This window comes from Falco rusticolus, chromosome 3, assembly GCF_015220075.1.
Source record: "Falco rusticolus isolate bFalRus1 chromosome 3, bFalRus1.pri, whole genome shotgun sequence".
NCBI classification, from domain to species: domain Eukaryota; kingdom Metazoa; phylum Chordata; class Aves; order Falconiformes; family Falconidae; genus Falco; species Falco rusticolus.
The window spans coordinates 27,380,720-27,406,341 of NC_051189.1; the positions used below are offsets into that span (position 1 = coordinate 27,380,720).

Below are 25,622 nucleotides of genomic sequence, written 5' to 3' on the forward strand. Positions count from 1 at the left end.
AAAACAGTGTTGAGCCAGGGCCCTTCTCTCCGTATACTTGTACATCACCAGCAGATCCCTGCACAGGCCCTGCAGGAGCCCCTGGTAGCTGCCCAGCTGCTGTGACTGCAGGTACGCTCTCAGCATCCCCACTGTGCAGGCAAGCCTCTAGGATTTATTAAAACATGAGACCTCACAAGAAGCTTCTTCTCCACCACATCGTGGCACTTCTGGTTTGTGAAGAGACAGTAATTCCTAGGAGATTGCTCAGTCAACAGGACTGCAGTGGACTCATGGACTGTTCTTGGTCTGTTCGTCTTAGGCAGTGTTACCACATGTGTCACAGTATAGATCCGTTCATTAAAGCTTTCTGGACAGAGAAAACCAAATATAGGGTTGCCTAAGTTCAGCATTCTGTCTCTAAATGGTGATGACCCCAGCATGTCCTGAGAGCCTTGGCATGTCCCTGTGTGTGCCTCCCCACTAGACTCTCTCAGGTCCAAGGAGCAACTAGTTTCTGAATCATAAGAAAGCGCACATATGAGGTAGGTGCTGAGTCCTACTGAGACTGGTAGGTAACTTGGGTTATGCTGAGAAATGTGATAAGAAGGCAGCCTCTGGTTTCTGCATGCTTCCAGGGACAAATGGCTGCTGAGTGGGGACTTCTGGCTGTTTGGCTTGAGCTTGTTTGGATGGAGGTACCCTACTTCTCATCTCGCTCGGACTTGCAGTGTCTAAACTTATTTGGGTCTGTGTCTTGCTGCATTGTGCCTGAACTCTTCACAAAATCCTTCCCTGATGGACTGAAGTGTTGGGAAGGTGAATGCCCTAGAGGAGTGGCTCCCAAGATGTGAATTTAGATCTGCATATTCAGGCTGCTCTCCCATTCTCTGCTAAAGACAGTTGCTCTAATCCAATGCTGTTTAACTCCCTCTTTAGTGTTTTCTTGACTTGGAGGTGCTAGGTATCACCTTTTTGATGAGTTATGAGATTTCATTGTTTTACTGTTGTTGCCTCGCTCCTCTTGGTGTTGGAGTTTGCTCTAGCTAGTATTGCTGCTAACTTGAAGCTATTCATGTACTAAGCTGACCATAATCTCAGCAGCAATTATGCTAATGAACACTGATTTAGAGATTTTGCAAACCAGGGCAAAGGACACTGCTGCCTTTCCCTCAACAGCAGAGCGCAGGCTATGGAAGGAGACCCAGCATGGGATTCTCACTGAAACCCCAAATGGAAACAGAAATGCCAAAAGAAGGATTTTAGGTCAGGGTCAATGACTGCAGAAAGTCCCACAGTGAGAGATGTGGTCAGTGTATAGCAGCTTCTCACCATCCTTGCTACCACGTAGTGCTTACAGCATCTCCACCGCACAGCTGTCTCTGGGCGGGCAGGGGAATAACTGACCGACAACAGATGTCCCTCTCAGCAGTGGTGGGGAGCAGGCTAGCTGCCCAGCAGTCTCTTCTTTGACCATGTGAAGCTTAGCTGTCACATTTTTGCCTTTATTTTTGGTTATGCCATTATTTCACTAAGTTGCAATCCGTTTTGTTGCTGCAAAAGCTGCTTTTGTCTATGTGGTCTATGAAATTACATGTCCCCTCTCATTATTACATGCCTACAGTACACTACTACCCAAAACTCTCATTTTCCTACACTTTTTCCCATTCACCTGTTTCTCAGAGGCAGTGTCATTTCCCTTATGGCAATGAGTCCAGCTGATAGACGGCTTGAGCTTTGGGCTTTAGGAACTGGTTCTTCTGCAGCAGTAGTACAATTCTACGGACTTATCTTACAGAACACCGTGAAAACTTAATACCGAGCTACCTAGCCTGGCTGAGTTAGTGTAGGACAGAAATAATTACCTCCACAGAGCAGAAACACAATCTCCCTGGAGCAGGAGAGAAAGCAGGGGAGGGTCCCTGCGGTGGGCAGCTGAATTTTTAGGCAATCTCTTACTTAAGGCACATTTTTAGTTTGCAGTCACAGAAGAGAAGCAAGTGCCCAACTTCCAACATCTGCTTCACGCTCCATGCACGACTGAGCACATCTCTCACTGCAGGAGCTCAACAGACTTGCAGCGCCAAGGTCACACGAACGTGCAGTCAGTTCCGTGTAAAGCAGCTCTGATGGCTGACCTCAAATCTGTCCCATCTAGCAGATCCGAAGGACCCATTTAGTTGTCTCCTCAAGGCATTCACAGTTCAGTCCAGCATCCCAACCCTGCAACCTGCTCCCCACACTGGTTCATACTAACCTATCTGGTAATCTAATCAGGGGTCTCTTGTTTTATCTTCTTGAAAGTGTGACCATCTTTCTATATTATTTAAGCTAATGTTATATATATATATACACATATGCACACAAATATATACACATATATTGTGTGTGTATATATATCATTCATACATGTACATATACATATATTACATGAAAAGACAAAAGTTGATTTTCAAAGTCAAGTAGTTGGAAAAGCTGAAATTTAGGTGATCTGTGATTTCACCTCTCAACTCCTCTATCTCGCACCTATTTTCATGTAATCAGAGCATATATATTAATGCAGTGAGATGTGCCTTTCCTTTATGCTTCATTTTTGTGACACGCCTTGGAAACTAGTTGCAGAAATTCAAGAGGAGATCCCTTTATGAATGAGCAAGATCACTCTGGAGAGGTGGCATTTACTTGTAATTCAAAAGCTGTGCACCCCTGAACCTTTTATTCAGTGCTTCTCAAACCTAGAGAGAGTCTTTACTTGCAGACTGGTGGAACCTCCCCTGCACCACCACCCCCCCCACCCCCCACCCCCACCCCCCCCAAATAGTCTGGGTGTTTCTGTGTGTGAGCCATACAAGGGGACCCACATTACTGTCCTGTCAAGTGCAACTTTGCCCATTTACTTGAGTATGGCTCTGTGAATATCTCAAGAAATATCTGGAGAGCTTTCTATTTTGAACAATCCAATCTATGTGTCTTTCTCAGAAACAATAAGATGCACCCGGACATCCTTGTTCCGTGGTGAGTACAATGCACGTTTCAGTAGGGTGTCAGTGTGTTTCTAGAAGATCTCATTGAGGAGCCATAGTTTCCTCAGTGAATGAGATAGTCTACATATTTTTCAGTCACATTTTAATTAAATATGTTTTTGTTATCAGCTAGCTTTGTAAATAAGTGGGTTTGGAACATATAAGAGCTGCAGAACTCCCAGATGAAAAATATGATTTCCCAAGCAGCCATTCAATGGAGACAAGAGTAGTAATCTGCTGAGGTAGACTTCTGCAGAAAAAAAATCAAGAAAGTAATGCTTTTTCGTTTGAGCCTACTTTCAAAGTTCATGTGTTCCATTTTTTAGGGAGCAACATACTGTTGAAAGCAGTGATGATATTTTTGTCCATTATTGCATCCATTCATTTGGGCGTTAGATCTGGCAATGGTATTGGAAAAAACAGTCTGTGCTTTGTGTATAATGTGTGTACATGTAATGCAGTGCGATACTATAAATTTAAACAAACTGTTCTTTCATCTCTGTGACCATTAGTATGTTGGTAATTCAGCAGATATCCATAGAATGACTCTCAGAAATGAGAGGCGGAACCATCCCAGCATTGTATCAAACCTCTGTCAAAAGCAGGGGTTTTTTGTTCTCCAAAACGTAGCTCCTGTCATCATTTCTCCAGTCCAGCTACTGCATACAAAGGTTGATTTGTTTCAGCACCTTAAATATCTGAAGAACAAACAATTTAATGACAAAGCTGAGCTGCCCAATCGTTCCTGAGCATCCTTACTTACTTTGGGCCCACTTTAAAGCCTTGCCTAAAAGGACTGGTATTTATTTCATAAAGAGTAAAATTAGATTCTAGGTGAAATATGTAAAATACTAGGATGTCCATGTTTGTGATTCCAAGGGGAGCTGGGCAGCACATACTCTGCTCAGTGTAAGGCCCCACGTGCCACCTGGTGCAGAGGGCATTTGGAGGTACGTCCTCAAGTTGTTGCTACGTGTTTTGACTCGCCAGTCTAGTTCTGCCTGCTGCCCTGGGGCAGGAGGAACAAAATTCCCTGCATGTCTGCATCAATGAACAACTCGAACCCCGTAGCAGATAAGATGCTGACAAAACTGAGCATCTGCTTGGCTGTGAGGTGTTTAGATCTGTTACAGCATTCAGGAGTTGCCTTCTCATTTCTTCATGCTATACTTCATTGTCATCAATCAAGAATTAGCTAAGTGAACACATGTGCATGGATTACCTGCCCATATAGCGTAAAACAGGTGGCACCATGATGGTTTAAGAATATAAGAGATTTGTAAGGGAGATAATATTTTTATTAGATCTGTTTATATATATATATATATACACACACACATACATATGTATTATGTATATATACTGTGAAAAAACAAAATGTACCTTTGGCGTATACTGGTGAGTGTTACAGGCTGGCATCTACATGGAAAAAATAGATTACAGTCTGGGCTGGAATGATGTCACACCTGGAAGTAAGTTTTTTTCTGAGGTCTCCCACTTGGTTTCAAGTAGCCTGCAACCTCACCCAGTTTATCAGCAGAAGTCAGTTGTCCCAAGAACCATCAGGTGAAATCAGGCTTTGCCAAAGCCACCCAGGGTCTTCAAAATCACTGGGTTCCAGACCTGTTTGTCACCACATACGATACAGATCTTCTAATGCATCTTCTGCCTCCTTTAAAATGAGGAAGATGAGACTGCATAAGGTCTGCAAGTCAGAATGAGCTCACAGGGACAACTCAGAAGTATAGAGATGTATAATCATGATTAGGAAAATGTTCCTTGTATAATGGCCACTCTAATACTGGCTGCACAGCCCTGATCCTGAAAAGAAGGCCCATATAGAAACTTTAAAAAAAGCCTGAGGTGTCTAATACTGACCAGGGTCTCAGGTCTGGCACAGTTCATGGCCCACCACAGTATGCCTCTCACCACACTTCTACTAACCTGCTGCTTTTCAGGTGCTAACTGCCTGTCCTGCCCCATGGAGGTTAATGACCACCTCCCCTCCACTAATATCCCTTCGCTCCGCTCCAAACGTGCTAATTACCCTTTTCTGTCATGCTTGCAGTTCATTAACAACAATTAATTTACAGGCAATCTGTTTCTCTCCTGAGCTTAGCTTGGGGCTCACTGCTTTGTTGGACCTGCTAAGGTACCTGTGAAACTCCATTTATGTTTACCTCATTATGTGGTCAAATGTAAGATTCGTGAAGACATTTATTCACAAATACACCTTCTTAGCAGTGGTTTTTAACTGTTCTCATGCAGTTCTGCAGTATTTACTGTCCATATCATGTGCAAAAGAGGGTGAGGACATGCTTTGTGCTGTTGAGGTAAGGGGTGGTAGGTAAGGTGGTAGGAGCACTAACATAGACCTCCAGCCAGAAAGGAAACCCATCATTGGATTTCCAGGTGCGTATCTAAGCAGTGGGTGAAGAAGGGTACACAAAACTTGTATGGAAAGGCCTTTTTTTCCCCTGCATAAGCAACAGGGAAAATCTAAGTGATGAGACTTCTGTTATTTGATAGCAGCTCACCAGCTTCCAGCTTTGTGCTTGAGGTGGCTGCAATGACTGTTGTGGCAGGACTCCAGCAGACTATGTCACTGCCAGTGTGGCTCCTCACCTCTTGGGCAATACAGGTTTTTTACCGCTCAGTACCCTCATGCGAAATGTCATTTTGGCTGACCCAGCAACATGGGGACTGTCCTCCTTGTGCTCATGTTCCTGGTACCCAGTAGTCCCTGTTAGAGGCCCTAGTATGTCCATGGCCCAAGTTCCTTTGGAAGGATGGATAGATATATGGGCAAGAAGATTGCTCTCGGGTCTCTGTGAGAGAAATCAGGACTTGTTCAGGGACTAGGGGTTGGGGGCTTACCAGAGGATGCTCCCGCCCACGTAGCACTGATGCACACTTATTTCTGCGCACATATAAAATTCAGAGTACAGGGATCCCATCATTTAAGTGAAGTACATGTAGTTGAACTTTGGCCTCTACTGCTTTGACTACAGCAGAAAACAAGGGTCTAAAAATAAGGAAATGTTTGCCTCTTGGAAATTTTCTAAGCAATTAATCTAAGAATTATTGATGTTTCTAATTTTGTCAGCACAGGGAGGACCATCAGTCACACTCAGAAATGCCAGCTCTTTGCTGATAACTCATAAATGGAATGGCTTTTTAATGAAGTTACCAGAAGAAAGGTTTGCTGCCAAAATCAAGGATATTGCTCTATCCCACTCCTTCATCAAGGAAACTTCCAAGAAAATTCTGGCCTTCTCCCAAAGTTGCTGTGTGGTGTTTTTCTTTTTTATTCTCTTTTTTATTATTATTTTTATTTGAGTGCCTCAAAACCAACTCCAAAACCAACTTTACTGCCAGCCTTTTAAAAATCAGAGGAATTACAAAATACGGTGATAGGAAGTTTCACAGATTAGTATGAGATCACTGAAACCAGCTCCCATCTGATTACAGCTGAATGAATGATGTGTGGGTTTGAACTGTGTTCATGATATGATAATAGCAACATCTTTCAATTAGGTTGAGATCAAATGGATCTTACTAAGTGCTGGGTGGTAAACTGTTAATAAGTGACTGTTTTATCATCCTGCGGAGACTAATGTGAAAACATCCTTATTTTAATTTAGCCGAGTGATACTTTTTAGAGCACTTTGCAATGAAATACGTAATGTTTCTTCATGAATGGGTCCCTTTTCTAGAACATTCGTGAAAAAGTACTAAGTTCCTCGTAGGGAACATCCTTTTAATAAAGAGAAAGCAAGCAGAAAATTTAGAAGTTTTTTATATATATATATATATTATATATATATATATTTGCATAGTTATCAATTTCTTAATCCTTCTTGGAGGATTCCTTTGGTTATTCACAGGAGTGAATTCCTTTGGCAGTTCTCTGATTTAAGTGACTGTACAGTGAATTTATTAGAACATTAAGATGTGAGACATGTTTGGTGGAACAGGATGTGCTTTTATTATTGAATAAATGATTTGTGTGGTGATTTTATATGGCACTTTATAAACAGTGGGCTGATTCTTCAGTGTTCATCCTGTTTCTAAGCAGTGGAGCTTCACTGGTTTTCATCACATTGGTAACAGAGGCAAGAATTAAGAAATATTTGATGCATAAAGTGAGAGAAAGCGTGGAGTGTCCAGGGACTGCGCTAGGACAGAAGTTATTGGTGAAGATGATGTGGAAGAAAGAATTGTCAGCCGAAGTTAAGGACATCTTAAAAGCTATATGTAACAAGCAGTGAGAGGGAGACATTTCAAGTACAAGGCTTTTATTTTTATAAGGCACAATACTGAGAATGTAAGGGGTTAAGGTTACTGTAGAAAGAATGGGGTATATGGAGCATACTGTGCAAGAAAAGAAACTGGAACAAATAATGCCACAGATAGAGATTTCTATCCGTGCGATTATGATTACATAAAAGCATACCATTGCTGAATGGATCTGAAATGTTTGCCATCATGTAACTGGTGAATCCTCCATTAGCCACAGGCATAAAATTCTGATTAGAGTCAGCATCTCAACCATTCACGTACGTTTCCACTCCTTTCCATTTCTGAAAAGTATTGTTTCCCAGGAAAAAGAATCAGATCATCAAAATCTGAATTTCTAATCAAATGCTGGTGACGCTGCTGCTCTTTCAGAAACTGCCCTTAATAATGGCAGCGCCGGTACTCTACCATTAAGGCAAAAGCAGCAAGGCAAAAGTATGGTGGATGAAATGGTAATAATTTGCTAGGAATTAGATACAGAATAAGTCTTCCCCATCTATTTCTTTTGGATGATTTAATTAGAGAGACAGAGAAATTAAGCCCTTAGATGGATCTCCTTCCAAGGTTTCCAAACCCTGCTACTTCAGTCATAATAGATCTCATTGTCAGGATACTGCTTCAGCACATTGTACAGTGCAGGAAATGCCAATCCTTGGAAGCACTCATAGTAGGAACAGAAATATGGAGGAAACAGAGAAAAAATTAAGAGAAATTATATGAATGGGCTTCTTCAAATATAATAGAAAAAGTATGAAAAATGGGGTTTGTTCTAGGGAGCTAAGAAATAGTAGTGAAAAGTAAGAGATAAGGGAAAAATAAATAACATGTCAAAGAAAGAACAAAGTTTTATACAGTAACAGAAAAAATAAATTTCATAGAAAGTGAAAAATGGGGAGAGGCACTAAACGTTGCATACAAGAAATCTCAGAGAAGCTGACATCTTGAGAACACCAAAGAGGCAAAAGTAAACCGGCCTAAAATTGTAATAGTATCAGCATTTCTATTTATTTACAGTCACTAGGAAGTGGTGAAAAGTGGTATTTTATTCCATGTTGGACAAAATCTGATTTTCCTAAAGTCAAACTTTGGAAAGAAATTTTCTGGTTCTGCCACTTCTACTTTTCTACAATAATACAAATTGTTTGTTCTTCACATGAGAAAAAAATAGTTCATCTGAAAACAGTTATCTGATGAACTTTGTTTACTTCCTCAGAGGATGTTAATAGTGGAGCCAGAAGTGCTGTTAACCCATTCATTTGTGGAGGAGTTAATCTTAGTTGAATTTACAGAAAATCTTCAGTAATGGCAGAAAAGTTTTCAAACCCGTAATTCAGATTTTTCAGTCTAGATTCAGTCCTAGATTTTATACAGTATTTCTCACTGCAGTTTGTGTAATGCTTTGAACATTTTGTTGAATTCTTGCAAACAATTTTTATTTTTTTTTACTACAATCTGTATTATGACCATATGATGGATGCCATCACAAAGGTTCCTTTGTAAAACAGTATTGTTTATGAGTGGCTACTACCTACACTTAATATTGAGAACTGCTAGGGTTTTGCTTATTGATAACAAATAATAGTAAGAACATAAAGATCATGCAAGTATTTGTTTATATGTGTGTGTGAGAGACGGACAGAGAAGCACAGCAAATTATTTTTGCACTTAATTTGTAAAATGTTTTTCTATGCCTCTTAAGGGAGTTTTCTTAGCGACCTTTACCATGTTGCTCAAACTCCCAAATTCATTCCTGTTGAGTAATTTCTAAAATCAGGCAGCACACTGATATGTGTATGAAACAGCAGCTGGGTAAAACACGGGTCTGTTTTTCACAGTGGGCTGTCCGGACTGGATGTCATTCTGACTTTTGAAATGAATACAAATCAAAATCTTCTTTCAGTAACCTCATAGATCATATCCAAGCTAATTTTCCCATCAGGTTAGTACACAAATGATGCTCGGAGGGAACAGAAAGCAGCATCTGCTCATTGAGGGCCGGTTGCACACCCCAAGATCCAGCCCTTCTAGGTCAGCTGCCCAGGTAGAGTGGGGGGAAGCAGGTATCCTGAGGTGGCTTGGGTAGTCACCAGATTGTTAGGAAAAAAAGGAGATGCCATCGTCACCAAAGGTAACCACATTCTTGCCCACGGGAAACTTTTAAAGGGGCAAAGCAAAGTGCCTGAACTGCAGTCCGTGGCTGAGCCCAGCAAGCAGACTGGATTGCTGGAGCAGCTTGGAGGCAATTATATGGTGTTCCTGTACCTCATCTGCAGCATGAAGAATATATCTGTGAAGATAGAGCTTAAAAAACTTTATAAAGAAATTTATAAAAAAGATAACAGAGACATTGCCTTGAACTAGAATTAAAATGTTGTTTTATTTCATTGGTGCTGAAGTGCTTCATGTCAATAGGACTTCTCAAATAGAATTCAAATCATGATACATCTGGATGAAGTTATCTTTTGAAAAAAAAATAGATTAATCTTCTTACTAATGTTCAAAATCAGACATTTATCATGAAACAAATATTTTATTTAAATTTTCAGTCTAAAACCTTTGTAAAATGAAAGTAGTTTACTGCACTGTAATTTGGGAATTACAAGTTCCCTTCAGTTGTAGAGGCTGTAGGCTGTGCCATATGTCACTGGGAGCATGTTTTCTTATACTTTCACAGGAAAATCTTGGGTTTGAATGACAAATTGCATGAATTTGGCAAGACAGCATGGAGAATAAAATAGAAGTGGCTAGCCTCAAACTTCCCTAGACAACTAGGAGCTAGAAACTTGCTGTATGTCATTGACTTCCATGAGCAATGCTGAACAGTAGAATATCACCCTGTTCTCAGCGTTACATTCTGCCCTAAGTCATTAATACAAAACAGATGGCTTTGTTGTTGATTAGAGCTGGTTAGAATCTGAAATTCCCTTTCCAAAGGAAATTTTGGCATTTATATTTATTTTCACTGCAAATTGGAACAAAACATCAAAATTTCCTGGTGGGATATTAAAAATGATCTGGAAACAATGAGTTATTTCACTTGATTGGCAATGAATTGTTTTCTCAATAATGTCAAAACCATTGTAGTGCTAAAATTAACAACTCACATAAATGCCAAAACAAAATTATTAAAAAGATAAAGTCACACTGAAACGTCTTGCTTTGTTAAAAGGAAAAGATAAAGTTGAAATGATAAATTCTGACGTTTTCCCAGAATCTGTTTTCCTGAATGTGGCACATTTCCACAAAACATTTTGGTATCAGCTAAGCTGCATTAGCTGATGGAAATGGGTTCTACTAAAAAATATTCACCCAGTGCTGTTCTTCCAGGGGTAGTCATTCACAGACTCTTCTTGCAAGTTCAAGGATGTAAAAAATCTGAGAAGTAAGACATGCACAAAGAGAAAATCAGTGCTTGATCTGCAGTTTAGAAGCTTCTTTGAAAGCTGCTGTAAAAGATTCCTACAAGCCCTGCAAAATTCCTGTAGTCATCCATGTCACCTTTTATGTTAGGCCCCGCATGTTCAGGCTCACTTGACAATGCTAGGTGCTGGACAAGTCATCCCTGGCATGGGCCATCATATTTATGAATTTGTAAACTCTGACATTATCTTAGTGCATCTTGTTTCCATCTCCCCAGCAGAATTCTGGTCCTGGCTGCCAGAACCTCCCACTCCCACCCTCCTGTTGCCTACTTTCCCAGAGAAAGTTCCATTAAATTTCACCAGTACGGAACAAAGACTCACAGTTACTCTCCAGGTAGGAACCTTCACCATCGTTCCTTTCCCCATCACAAGAACATCTTTAAAAATATCTAGTTTGCCAGTTAATGACTCTGTTTTTTTCCAATATCATGCTTTCATTTTATCTGTCAACACCAAGTCTCTGCTGTGGGATAGGAGACCATCTGTTAACAATTTTTTTAAGGGTAGAGTAATGTCACTCTTTGGAAGTCACATGCTATTTATCTACAAAGATTAAAAAAAATCAAGATCATGAATTCACATCAGCTTCTTGTGTTACTTTGTGCAACAGTAGCTTTCTGCATCAGTTTCCACTACCCTCCACCAAGGTGTTGCATATATGGTTACACAAAAGGACCGAACAAGATGTAGGACAGATTAGAAACCTGATAAAGTTGCTGCTAGATGAGTTCCATGACTGGTGCGCTTGGGTGCATTGGGGAAGATTATGTTTCTACCGGTGAGTGCCTTACACAAAAGAGAGAAGCACTTCAGAAGAAAAGGGAATAAACCAGGTTTGACATGGCTGGAGATGTATCAGGATAAAGACAAATTGCAGTGACACAGGTGTGTAGGAAGGCTGGCTTTTCTAAAGCACTTAGGCCCCCGTTAGGTACCAAAAAAAAAAGTGGTCTTATTTTCTGGGAGGTCTCAGTTTACTGGATACAGATGCTTTTTGAGAAGCTGCCTATTATACAGGTGCCCAAATGGAAGATGTGTTTCTTCGAGAAGCCCGCATTTAATTGTGGGTGCTGAACACCTGAAAAATGTGACCTTGTACATTTTAGGATATATGGTCCAGAAAGAGATTGTTAAAGATGTTTTAGGTTCAAAAGTTGCTTTCATTATAGGAGACACAATAACTGCAGAAAACGTGTCCATCATTTGGATTTTGGTATACAGTCTCCTTTTGAAAGTATGCTGCTAGATAAAGTCACCTCCAGCTGGAATGGGCTGGGAGATTTTGCCAACTCCCCTGCTGTTAGCTTAACACCCATGTTTATAAATACTGCGAATGTCCTGTGCTTAGTGAAACAGTTGCACGCAGTAAAATCTGGAAAAGCAGCCTCCTGAGGGCAGATGTCCTAATGCACTCTGCTAGCAAAGTCTCTCTTGCCCTTTATCATATAAAATTAGGCAAAGGCAAACATACTTCTACAAAAATACTATTTCCATAGAGTTTGAAGAAATCAAATATATAAATACATATCCAATTCCCAAAAGAGTCATCTGAAGTCTGCCAAGACAGAGTTAGTTATTTTAAAGACCTTAGATGATTCTACCCAGGATTAATAAACAATTTTTTCTTACCGAGCCTGTGGTAAACTGTTGTTTCTCAGCTCTTCACAAATTAGTGACTATGAACCAAAAAAAGCACATGACTACCAGTATGATTTTTATTGTAGTGAGTACTTAAAGAATGAGAAAGAAATGAAATTAGTGAGAGCCCTTGGGAGTGTGGGAAGAGGGCTTAACCAAATCTGTGTGATTTTCCCCCCTTTTGTCTGGTTTCTGTTGTCTTTTTCATTTCCTTATGTCTCATTAAGCAGGGAAAACAAGCTTGTTACTTTCAAGTTGTTCTGGGTGGGTGAAGCCTTTGCTGGTCAGCCCTGGGGGATGACTGACCAACACTTACTGCATCATTTTTCACACTGCTCATAGGGTGGTGGTCCTCCGCACTGCTGCCCAAAACACTCCAGGCAAAGCCCAGGGCACAGAGAAAGGCTAGAGGGCCAGACACCCCTCATGCGCACAGGGGAGCACAGGGCCCCCCATGACACCCACTTACACCTTGGTTGGTCACTGTAGGATCTGGGAACGCTGATTGCTTTATACGGAGCTCCAGTAGTCCCTTTGCTGGCTGTCCTCAGTGCCTGTCTACCCCTGAATGAGGATAGAGGTTACACCTTAACTGAGCAGAAAACCTTCCTGAAGGTGCTTAGGTACACTCTGAAGCAGCAGAGATTTTGTGTTACCTCCCCTGTGTAACAGCCAGGCTCCCCATGCAGCAGCAGCAGCAGCAGCAGCAGCAGGTCGCTGATCACCAGTAGATTAAGAACAGACCTGGTTAATGTCCTGGCTCAATCAAAATCTGATGGGTGGAGGTGGAGCAAATGGATCCATTACATGAGCAAATGCACAGCCGCTCCTCTGGGTAGATGTATGCCGAGTTTCAGCTAGGAGCAGTTTCACAGGCCAGCTCTGAGTCCTAAAAGCAAGGCTTTAAGATGGAGAGAGTGACCAGCTGTGAATGCGAGAGGAATTGCTGCACAACACGCCATGCTGTGCAAATCCACACAGTGTGCTTTTTTGCCCCAGCTCTCAATACTAGAAATACTCACATCTGGTCATTTTTCTTGTACCACACACTCAGCCTTACAGGAAAAGTTGTGGAAACAGGGACCTTCTCTGGAAGCCGCAGTGATGCTGGAGGCAATGCAGAAGTGAGGGGGTGTGAGGGCGTCACCGCTGTCCCTGCTTAGGGCCAAAACACTGCTTACTGGTCTCAAAATTCCAGCCAAGACTGTGGGCATTGCTGAGAGTAACGCGATAAGCACTAGGTGCTATCTAGCTAACCCACTGATGCTGAAGACCCTGATAATAAGGTACCAGCATTTATTGACAGGGGCACTACCTTTCTGCTCCTTCTCCCCCCTCCACCCCCACACCAGCCCTCATTGCTAGAATGCACAAAGGGATCACGGTAAAGAGAAACAGGAGATGATGTGGAGCAGCTGTAGCATTTCTCTGCCAGGGCAGACCTGAAGGTATAAGAGCCTGGGCTTTTGATGTTCAATATCTGTAAGCGCCTCCAAGTTTGAAACACGTGAACTCTCTGCAGCTGCTCCTGCTTGGACTGCCCACCTCAACTAAAACACAGAGCTATAAAGGCTTTACTTTTATTTCTTGTCTTGAGTTTCTCCTGGGGGGCTTTGACAGAACAAATGCTGTCAAAGGAGCGATTAGGAGCACCATTTGTAGGGGAAGGGTCCCCAGTAATGGGGCTGGAGGAGCAGGAAGGTGACACAAAACAAAACAGTGACTTGCAGCGGTGAAAACGTCAGGAACCTGGAATCAAACCAAGAGACCCACACAAAATGAGTGAAATTTATTGTGATGAACAGGTAATGAAGTACCAATGGGTAGCTGGATGATACATGTGTCCCCTGTTACTTCTATTGACAAATAAATCATAAACACTGAATGATGATCCCATCCACAGCCTTTCCTCTGTTTTTCCCCCCTTCGTTTCTTCACTTTTTCTTCTTTAATGTCAGCTATAGTTTTAGCCAGAAATTTTACTCCATAGTATGTGTTTCAGGCATTGGGTACTTGTTATACTGCACTGCAAATCTTGTGTTCCTTGTGAATATGGATAAGAGAATGTCAGATTTTTTTAATGAATTTTGCTCATGAATTCTATCCATTTTTTGCTGTTTGCCAATATAAGCAGATAAACTGAGGATGGCAAAGCTCAAAATTTTATTCTGCATATGTTTATTTTTTTTGCTAAGTCCCTCTGTGATTTTTAATAAGTTTGGTTTTCTTTCAAAAATATGTTTCAAGACACTGCTTTTAAAAAAATTAAACAAAAGCCTTTCTTGGCAAGCATTGCCACACCGGTTACTCAAATGAACATGTGAAAACAAACTAGAAATGGCCAGAAGGAAACAAAGTGGTTGCTTCCAAGAGCCAGCAGGGTAGTTTTTCTCTGAGACCGAAAAGAAAAACTCCCTTGACTAGGTAGCACTTGTGCTTCATGACGTGAGGCTAAAATCCAAGAAGTTATTCTGCCCAGTGCTGCTGCTGCTCTAACCAAAAGCACTGTGTCCCACAAGTGGGATCCTGCACTGGCACTGAAATTTCCAATGGGAACGTGGAGAGCAGCACTGGAGGTGTCTCTGAGGTTGTGAACATGAGAAATGAGAGCGATGTGAAAGAAGAGCACTCTGCCTGACCTGCACATCGGCAGCTCAGTGAACGATTACAGGGTTGGGGCACATCAGAGATCACCAAACAGACTTTCCTGCCTTGCTCACCTGAGTCGCACTGGAGAGCTACAAGATGACAGACAGTGCATTGCCCACATTTACTGTTGGGTTTTGATTCATGATTCATGATTGGGCCATGTCAACACCGGTGTTCCAGCCACAGGGAAACAGCCTACCCAGATGGGAAGAGAATGTGTCATTTGAGATAGCTGCTGCTTTGAACCATCTCATTACATAGTTAGTTACAGCAGTTAGCAGTATTACAGCCTGACGGAATGACCGACCTTATGAAGGAAACTTGACTTTTATACCAGAAGGCCTTGAATTTTGTAAATGCACATACCTTCCCCCATTCTGTAAGGGCGTGGACAAGGTGGAACCAGAGGTGCGTCTGGAAATGTGCATGCATTGGATCGCAAATTACAGCAGAACTTGCAGAGACTGCCACATGCTGTAATTGGTGAACCGGCATCTGGGATCTGAAGCTCTACCAAACAATGAGAGCAGCTGGCAGAGGAGGGAGAGAATAGTTCTAACTCTTTGAAGTGCTGAGAACAGGGCATAGTTTTGGCCTGGAAGCCCTGGGGACACATCCCCAGCTGAAGTCCCATGCTCTGAGATGCACTGCAGTCTGCCCCTGACATCTCCCCCTTACCACAGGGTCAGGAGATGCCACGCCACAAGGTTTGGTCAACCAGAGGTTTGGTCAACCAGGACAGAGCAGCACCCCTTCTTTGAGCCTGTGGCAGGGCAGAGTTGCACAAGGACAGGCAGAGAAGCAACTGGAAGGAGTGGCAGAAAGTGACGGCAGGAGAATTCAGCTTGCCGGAGCCCAACATGCTGCACTGCGGGGGCTGGTATGAGTGACAGAGGATGACTGCTGGTGGGTAGGACAGGAAAGAAAGTGAGATCCCTGCCATATCCAGATGTGTGGAAATCTTGAGAGATAGATGGTGTGTATGAGTCCACTTGTCACATGTCCAGGTTTTTAGTAACAATCAATAGTTACTCTGGAGGAAAAATGACAGCGGTAACACGATGAAGAACCACCGGGTCTGCAGAAAGTACTTGTCCTGCAGGCAAGTCATTAGGCATTGCCACGGGGGGGCTGACTCATGCTGGAGCGCTGCTTTCTCCCAGCTGTCAGGTAGCAGCGCTGGTTTAGAGTGATGCTGTTGTCCTGCTCAGCCTTTGGTTCTTTCCAGCGGTCATCAGGAACTTCAGCTGCTTGGCAGAGATTGAAATCCCATGGTTGCTAGTCTCAGGGAAATTCTCAAATTATGTGTTAGAAATGTTAAAGACAGCATTGCCCCCATAAGTGGATTATTTCTTGGAAACAGGTCAGACCGCGTGTGTAAGAAACCAAGAAACAGCAGTTTCTGAAGACAAACAATAATGAGGTGGTTCATCCCTGGTTTCTGTAATATTACACAGCCATAATGCTAGTCAAATAAGCTGGTACTGGTATGTCCGTCATCCAGCTGCCTCTCAGCTGCGCTGGAGAAGTGTCCTGCTCACTTCAGTGCTGTGTTGCTGAAACTTTCTCCACCTGTGCCCCAGAATTACCTCTGTGCACACCCTGTGGCTTTAGGACCGTATAAACCAGCCACGTAAAAGGCTTCTTGCATTGTCCAGTGTTACCTCTTTACCACTGACAGATTGCTCCCTAAAGCTCAAGGTCTTTTTAATCTAGTGCTTTGTAATTTGAAATTGTGGAATAGCACTGAAATCACAAAATAGAGCTTTCATTGTTTCTTTCTGAAAAGTTTTCTGCCTTTATTTTTACACAGTTGGTCTCTGTAGCCAAACCTATGGTGTGATTTGTCTTGCTATCCCCACTGGAAATATATCAGGCAGGACTTCTCTTCAGACTGGTTATTTACACCTTTCAGGTGCTTTGTACCCTGTTAGCTATGAAATACCCAATATTCTAAATTCTCCATTTTTAGAACAACAGTTCTCTGAACAAGTGCCCCTTTCTCATTATACTTTTTCTCAGCAGTGGACTTTCTTTCAGAATAAAACCTAAATCAGAATTAAAATTAAGATGTCTTGTTGTCTTTGGCAGATTGAGCTCAATCACAAAAAAAATAAAGAAGAAAGAAAAGAAAAAAAGGGTTGTCTTTTTATGATGGGTGTAAAGTTTGAAGAGTGAGAGCGTTCTTAGAAATGTGTTGCTAGCACTTGCTTATTATAGCGAACCCCCAACAGAAAAAATGAATTTGATTTCTTTTAAGGAAATATGTTTTGATGCTTGCATTGCATTCACACAGCAATGGGTCAGCTGCACCCTCTTAGCTGCTGCAGCATCCCAGCTCCTGCAAGGCTGTTGCTTAAACAGGCAGTTATGTTCGCCTTATCCCAAAGTTTCAGATCGAGCAAATGAGCAGCAGCAAACCGCTAACAAGAGACACATGACAGAATAAGTGTTCATTGCCTTTCTGTTGGGTCAGTTCTCCCTGTTTGAGGAGAAGGCTGTAACAGCATTGATGTCCTGTCTGCAAACAATATATTGCACTGCAGGGAAAGTCAGCCAGTGTGGTGTCAGTTGCTGTTTCATTTATTTATTCTCTTAGATGCTGAATTGTCACAGCCCGTTGTCTGTCAAACAGCTGTCTGCAGTCTGGTCTTAAAAACTTAGCACCTAGACCTGATTAGAGCAAGTTCAAGTGTTTACTTTATGGAGCAGGGCTTGTGCATTTCATACAATAATCAGTGAACAGATATTCTTTCCATAGCAACCACACCGCAGCAATGCTTTCCTTTCAGGTCTTCTGTGGTTGTTGGCTGAAATGGTATCAGTCCTTCAAGCCATAAACACATCATATTCTTTTACCAAACAATATTGCCTTCAGATTAAGACCTTAATATTTTTGTACGTCAGATAGAAAGTCATTCATACATATTATGCCTAACGCCATTGTATCAGAGGAAGAAATTGTAGAAATGCAACTAAGCATAATCATTAAAAGCTTAATTTGTCTTTGTTTTGTATACCTACAACATCCATTTCTCAGTATTGTCAATATTTTACTTTGCCACTGCGATTGCCGTTAACTATTTACTTGCTGAATTTCAACATTCAATCATTTATTAAAAATTTGAAATCTACAGAGGTGATAAAGTGTGAAAAAATGCCTAAAATCAGATCCAATTTTGTTTTATTCTGTGCATGTATTGCTGTCATTGTTAGCTGACATTCCCTTAGCAGACTGTACTTTGCCCATAATCTAATCTATCCTGAAGAGGCAGGCAGCAGTGTATAAAATGATTATAAGGATCTTCAAGTGTCTTCAAGGATTTTCTGTACTTGGGCTGCAAAAGCATTTTGATCTGCTGTTGATAGAATGGGCACAATAAATCCCATTGTTATGGCTCCTAGAACACCACCTATTAATAAGGAACAATCTGGAGGGCAAGGAACATGATACAAATTCATCACAAGTGGACTCAGAAATAATCTGACTGGTTTTGACTGTGTTGCCTGGCGTCACAGCAGCTGTGACTTCCAGCCCCTTGCTGCAAGTCACATATGGTTAGCTCTCCCTTTCTGCCTGGAGAACACAGGTTTTTCTGGTTGTGATGTTTTGCTCCTACCTACCTCCAGCTATTCTGAATTTTTTATTATTCGGTAAAAAATGTTGCACCTGCAGCCATGTGCAACTATAAAGGCATCATTTTGGGGGCTGAAACACATTCTTTTTGGCTGCCTCTTGAAGGCCACTGCCTGTGTGTTATCTCACTACTTGATTTTTCACAAGATTCTGGACCAGCAGCATGCAAGCCAAGTTTTGCGCTCTCGAGTGTTTGAGATACTAAAAAGCAGCAAGCGCTTATATCGCTAATGCCAGCTCGCTCCTACCGCAGCCGCTTTGCACATCAGTCACATATCTTCCCTTTCTACACTAATGCTCTGAAAAGTGTGCAGCCCTTGGGCTGTGGAATAGCTGCTGACCATGGGTGTGGGTGGCTGCTGCCTGCTCTGGGGGTTTTACTGGTTTGTTTTGTATTAAACTGGTGCCACTCTTAAACTAAGCCTGGCCACTTCACTTGTCCAGTTGCTTTTCCATCCCGCTGGCCGACCCTGCTCATGTTGTTTTGCCTGACACAAATCTGTCTGGCTGCCCTGACGTAATCTGTTCACTCGACTAATTCCCAGGTTGTTTATAATGGACCCCATCCAACACCCACTGAAGGCAACGCAACCTTCAGCTGCCTCAGCAGCTGTCAGACCAGGCCTATAAAACAGGGACTTTTTGGCTAATTTCAGGGTATTTGGAGCTTGGTTTACTTGAAAACTGTACAGTATGTTTGGATTGGGAGGAAAGGAGGAAAGGCAATAGAAAAAATTAGCTTGAGGTGGCATCTTCCACTTTCCAAGTGTTTTGGAGACACTTTGGAGGAAAAGACATTGTTTGGATGAAGCTAGTCACCCAGACCCCTGCAATGGTCAGGAGGTGGAGGGGGTCGCACTGGGCAGGACTCCTCACCCCTTCCAACCTCCCCTCTGTGAACAGGGGAGCCTATTCTCCATCAGCTGTGTGGGCGGTGGGTTTAGACCAGACATCTAGTTACTAGACATCCATCAGTGGATCCTGCGGAGACACAGATAGATCTAGGATGGATCTCACCATTTGACCCTTGAAAAGTAAATCTTTTTGGTTATTCCATCCAAGAACACAGGAGATTAAGGAGTGGCTCCTCTAGCTGCCTTGGGGAGTTCAAATTCACCTTGGGGAGAAGGGGAGCTTCTTACTACAGGAAACAATTGGCATCACCTGGAGGGACCTCAGTTTCTTCCTCCCAATGCCAAAGAGACAGTAGATTAGCTTCAAATGGTGGTACATTTCTCACTAGCTGCTTCTGACATGTATTATTCTTCATTTTTATACAATATTGTATTATTCTTCATTTTTAAAAAGTATTACTTTGGTCTAGAAAAAGCATTTTATTGAATGCTCATTAGCCACTCCAGGCACTACTCATAAATCCATCTCTGTGGCCCAGAGACTCCATTCTGACAAGAGTGTGGAAGTCTTGTATAGATTGTTTTGCAATTCTACTTAAGCTATCCATACATCAGATTTTAGTTGTGACTGTCATTCGCAAGATACATTCTCAGGCAGGTTTTTGTCGATACAGAACAGCTTCCCACAGTTCAGGTATAATGCTAAAGCTTCCAGTAAAGCTGATGCTGCTGCCTTTTGCAGCCAACACACTCAGGCTCCAAATCTTAAACCCCAAAGGGCATCAATCATTAGTAGATCTGCTGCACAGTGTAATCTGTAGCAACTTGCCTTAAATAAAATATAATTAAGGTGTTATAACAGCAGCTGTGTCCAATAACATTTCTTAATGGTTAATTTAAGGGAAACGAATTTCCAATTTTGTTGTCTGGGTACTTTTGTTTTCTCCTCTTTTTATTTAAAGAGATTTTTTTCAAAGAGCTGTGACCACCCACATTACTATTACTTAGCAATAGATCTGATTTCTGGCTGCAGGGAGAATTAAAAAACACGGCGATAGTTTGGGGTAGGGGAATCCACCTTTCATAAAATCTTTTCAGATTTCATCTGCATTTTGAACTAATATAGGAATTGGTCCATGCCAAACAAGAGAGGCAGCTTCTGGGTTGCTTTGTTTGATTCTGGCTATAAAGATGTATCTAGAAGGGCTTTGGAGTTCCTGTTTTCAGTGTACACTGCAGATGCACCTTGATCCCATTTTGGAGCAAGACCAAGTGAACCTAGACCATTGTAGCAACCTGGTTTCCACCAGAGGTAAAAAAAAAAAAGAAATCCATCTCATTCAGGTCAGGTCCTTGAGACAACTGGTTGACCGGGATGGAGAGTGTGCTGCAACACACAGCTGCTGTCAGCTACACCTTGCAACATCCATTGCTTACCTCATGATTTCAAAGGCAAACGGCAATAAATTCAATGTAATTACAGTTCTCCAGGCTGCAAAAAGACAATATAATCAACATGTAGATTAGGCCTTGTTAGTTTTTTCAGAGTATACTCCTAGTGGTGGGCACTGTCCAGTTTCAATTGATTCCCGAGAGTGAACTCTCATTAGTAAACTCAGAGTCAAGCATACTGTTTTTCTACAGCCTCTAAGCTAACAGATAATAATAATAAATAATAATAATTCATATGTGTTTGGTTTTCCCCTGCAGGTAACATTTTGACGCCAATATGGGAAAGCAAAACAGCAAACTACGCCCTGAAGTCATGCAAGATTTGCTAGAAAGTACAGACTTTACAGAACACGAGATCCAGGAGTGGTACAAAGGCTTCTTGAGAGACTGTCCAAGTGGACATTTATCTATGGAGGAGTTTAAAAAAATATATGGGAACTTTTTCCCTTATGGGGACGCTTCTAAGTTTGCGGAACATGTATTCCGCACTTTTGACGCCAATGGAGATGGAACAATAGATTTCAGAGAATTCATCATAGCCTTGAGTGTAACGTCGAGAGGTAAACTGGAGCAAAAGCTGAAGTGGGCATTCAGCATGTACGACCTCGATGGGAACGGCTACATCAGTAAGTCAGAGATGCTGGAAATCGTGCAGGTATGTGCTGCTCAGAGGCACCCCTCAGCCTCCCTCCTTCCAAGCAAATTGTGAAGCAATATTGCAATGAGACAACGAATGAAAAAATCTGGCAGCGTTTGGGTGTTTATGATCTTGGTTCTCTGTATAACTGCTTGAATATAAAATGTTGTTTCATTTGGCAAAGATTGTGTCACAATTCGAACTACAGTATTTGATAGCCATTGCGAGTTTTTCCTGAGCAACATGTCTCATGGGAAGTTCTCCCTTGGAAGTTCTGTTGGGCTGGAGCATAGCAACTAACCTGCAGATAAATGTGATTCTGTCCTCTGGGAAATCACAGTCAATTAATTACAATTAATTACAGTTGGACCAAATAGGCATCTTATATAAACCAGGTAGTGTACTTTAAAGGAAGGCAGGCTTCCTCCACAATAAGAAACACATTTACTTTGAAATTGTGCTGTTATGAAGAACCAGCTCACATATTTTAAAAGGGGTCTGCCTGCCTAATTCCAGTCAGGTCTGCATACTTACTATCATACTAGCTGTTGTCATATTAAGTTGCTAGTACAGACAAACCTTATCTGGGTAGACAATGATTCCATACATGGCTTCTTTGGATGTGTTTTCTTGTGGTGTTAGTAGGAGTCCCACCTCACTTTGGCTTCCTCTAACATGTTTTTACCCTTAAGGCACATCACTCTACTGAAAGCTTTAAAACATTTCTTGACATAGTAGTATATTTACACAGCTTGAAACTGTATAACGCAGAGCTGTTTAAAAGAAAAAAAAGAGAAAAAAAAAAGTCTGTTATCAAGATCCTTTCTTTCGCTGGAAATCTTGAAGTGCTGGCTATGTACTGTATTATTCAGACATATTTGTGCTGGAAATCAAGGGAAAGGGACAACACACAAACTACAGGCTGTAATGGCAAACTGTGTGTATGGAGTCAGCCTGACACGTGGTGCCTTTGCCTTTTGACCGGGGCTCTTCCCGTGTCCTCGGAGCAGCAGCTAACACCAGCCCTGGCCCTGCTTCAGCATGACCAGATACAAAGCTCAGCTGTAAATGTAGGGTTGTTGTGGCATCCCCCTACCCTGGGGTTCTGTATCTGCACTAAAGAGCAGGGTTGCATTCGTTTCTGTGCCATGACAAACCCCATGGAATATCTGCATTAGAACATACTCTGTTCCTTACACATCTTCCTCTCCACTGGGTAGGGTAAACAGGCTGTCAATTATTGTTTTTCTAGCACCATTTCTCCTTATGAGAAAACACAGAGAATCCCAAAAGAACTAACAAAGTACAAAGCAAACCTGAGTGGATGCCTGCTCTCCAGGAGGAGGAGAGGCCCCAGGGACCGCAGGACCCCTTGCTGCTCTCCTGTAGCCCTGGAAAGCCTCAGCACTGAACAGCAGCACAAACTCCCCAGACCAGAAGATTTACAAACAGGGAGAACAAGGCCACAGATGCGTTCGTATCAAATTTAATGAAAATGTCGGTGGCTGGATTCTCCGTAGCAAGCCAAGCGAGGATCAGCAAAGCTGGCAGCTTTTTCCTGTTATCCCAGATCCACTCACCAGCATGTTTAGAGGCTGAAAGGCTCCACCTCCTCCTCATATTCATATTGGTACCAAATCGAGCATTGTCCTTTACAACCATGATGCCATCATCAAGTGAAACAACAGCTTAGGGATCAGTGTAGGGTGACATTTTGTCAGTTTGTACATCCAACCCAGACCAACACTTTGACTGCACAAAGCCCTCAGCCTGGCACTCCAGCCCTCCTACTGCCCTGCTTGGGAGGTTTGGCTCTATCTTCCTTTCAGATTGCACCTGGAACTCAACTGAGCAATGCTTTGTCTCATTTACTCTCACCTCACATTTTTAGGGGCCACATAAAAAGCAATTAAGACCTTAAACAGCCCAGTAAGCCTGAGCAACAGTCCCTTCTATGCCATGAATCACCAGCAGGTTTTCCAATCAGGAAAGCTGCCCTTTCTGTGATGGAGCTTCCCATAACGCAACATGCTTGTAGATCTCACCCTGTTCTCTTCTTCCAGTTTTTTATGATCACAGTGATCTCCCTGTATCACAAGGGTAGGATTTGTTGCATAGTCTCTGGAAGCATGTTCGGATGGTATGTGAAACTGAAGTAGGAGAGCACATTTTCTTGCTTTATTGAGGGGTTCCTTTGATGTAGAGTGATTAGACTTACAAAAAAAAACAGCTAACAACTATCACTTTCATTTATAAAAGATGATTATTTTTTAATATGGAAAGACAGGATTCTGTATCAAATGTCTTCCTGGGGGCCCTCAGCCATCACAATCTTTCTGATAGTGAAAAACAGAACTCTGTTATATCTCTGATACATGTCTCAGAGGAACCTATTACAAGTCTCGTATCTAGCATACATTAGCATATTGATATAGCAGGATTTATTATGTTTTCATTGGGATTTTTGCATGAGACAATACATCAAAGTGAATGCTAAAAGAAACACCATCAATCTACAAGTCTTAGTCTTACAGAAAAATACTGTCTGTGTTACTGTGGGATTACTGTATCTTAAATAATATAGGGGCAAGGCACGCTTTTCTTCCTTTTCAGCCTGTTCTTTGTGCTTTGAAAGTCCTCCCTCTGTAGTGTTTTTCACTGCTGTGCTGGTGGTTACTTGCATTTCCTTTCTCATGCTCTGGCCTAACCCATCACCACCGCAGGCGATGCAGGTATCGCACTCTTGCTCGACAGTGGCAACAAGGTGTTTGCAGTAACGGTGACAGCAGCAGCAGCACTGAAACAGCGGACCCACTGGCTAAGATGGCTCATGGCCCACAGGAGCACCTAGTCACTGGCTAGCTGCCAAGGAGACGCATGTGAATGGCCCACAACAGCTTTTTGAAGCCAGTTCTCTCTGCAAAGCAGTAGACTAGAGGGCAAAGCCCTTGCACTCCCTTAAGCTCTGTTAACCATGTGCACACAGCCTAACACAGACTCACCATGCCTGCCCATGACCCTCCCCTAGACAAGCACCCCAAAAGCCTCGCTTAGAGACACACATGAGCCATCCACATGGAGCTGGCTGCACAGTTTGGAGGATCACATAACTTGAAGGACTTTAGTGGTGGGCTGACGATTGCAGAACCTAATGCAAGGAGGTCCATGGGATGCTGCTACACCTACCGGGCACAGCACATCTGCAGAGTACTGTGGGAAGATGTTTCATAGTCTTTCCTCTTAACAGACCTCACCACAGATCCTCTCAGATTCTTCTCCCCTAGAAATGCTTTTCATGTCTCCCATATGTTTACCTATAATCTAAATAGCCCAGACCACCCAAAAATAGCTGCAGACCAGCTAGAAGAGCCTTGTTTGTTCCCCTTGCTGGAATGGGACATATTTGGTGAGAGTCTCTTAAAATAAGAGTTCAAATAAGAGATGGAAACCTTGTTCTAAGGATACATTTTTCACCATATGGAGTCATAAGGCATATTAAGAATAGTGAGCTGAGAAACAAGAATAACACTTTCAGTTTAATACGAACAAGGGACACACGTTTCGCTTGCTGGGCTAGTTTATTTGTAAGCCAGAAAGAAACACAAGCTGATATGGGAAGAAGCAGAAGCTGATAGGGCTCTCAGTGAAGACAGTGTCAAAAATCCCCATGAGACTGAGAGGAAAGCAATTTTTTCAGGCCAATTATTCACTTCATGAGACATTTAGCTGTCAAAATTTATTTCAACAGAGTAAAAAGCATTGACTGAAAATTTGTGCTGTCATTGCTGCCATCACCGTAAGGAGCTCTTTGACACTTTGCCAAGTATAGCAGGGAAGTGCAGCCCCCCCCAGGGTTTCTGATCCCAGTGCAGCAGTGGCAGCCAGCGACTGGGGGCAAAACCTATGCAAATGGGCAAAGGGGTGAGATCTGCCCTAAATCACCCATTGCTGCTCATCCACATCCAGGTGGAAAATCAAAGAGGAGAGCTCAGCAGGGAACCAGCCGGTTCAGATGAAGCTGGAGCCTGAGCT

General features: G+C 42.3%; 1 protein-coding gene across 6 annotated transcripts in view; it reads left to right on the top strand.

The window, feature by feature from the left end:
- The window catches only part of NCALD (neurocalcin delta), a 58,009-nt gene that overhangs the window by 21,622 nt on the left and 10,765 nt on the right, over nucleotides 1-25,622 (top strand). For 3 of the 6 annotated variants that reach the window (XR_005103181.1, XM_037380238.1, XM_037380237.1), the window contains exon 2: nucleotides 21,212-21,608. Coding sequence is in view for 5 of the 6 variants with exons in the window: in XM_037380238.1 (XP_037236135.1) it covers nucleotides 21,231-21,608 (378 nt within the window). In the remaining variant the exon portion in view is untranslated. Of the gene's footprint in view, nucleotides 1-5,270; nucleotides 5,282-10,938; nucleotides 11,058-21,208; nucleotides 21,609-25,622 lie in introns of all 6 variants that reach the window. The other 3 variants (XM_037380239.1, XM_037380240.1, XM_037380242.1) reach the window with 3 other exon arrangements.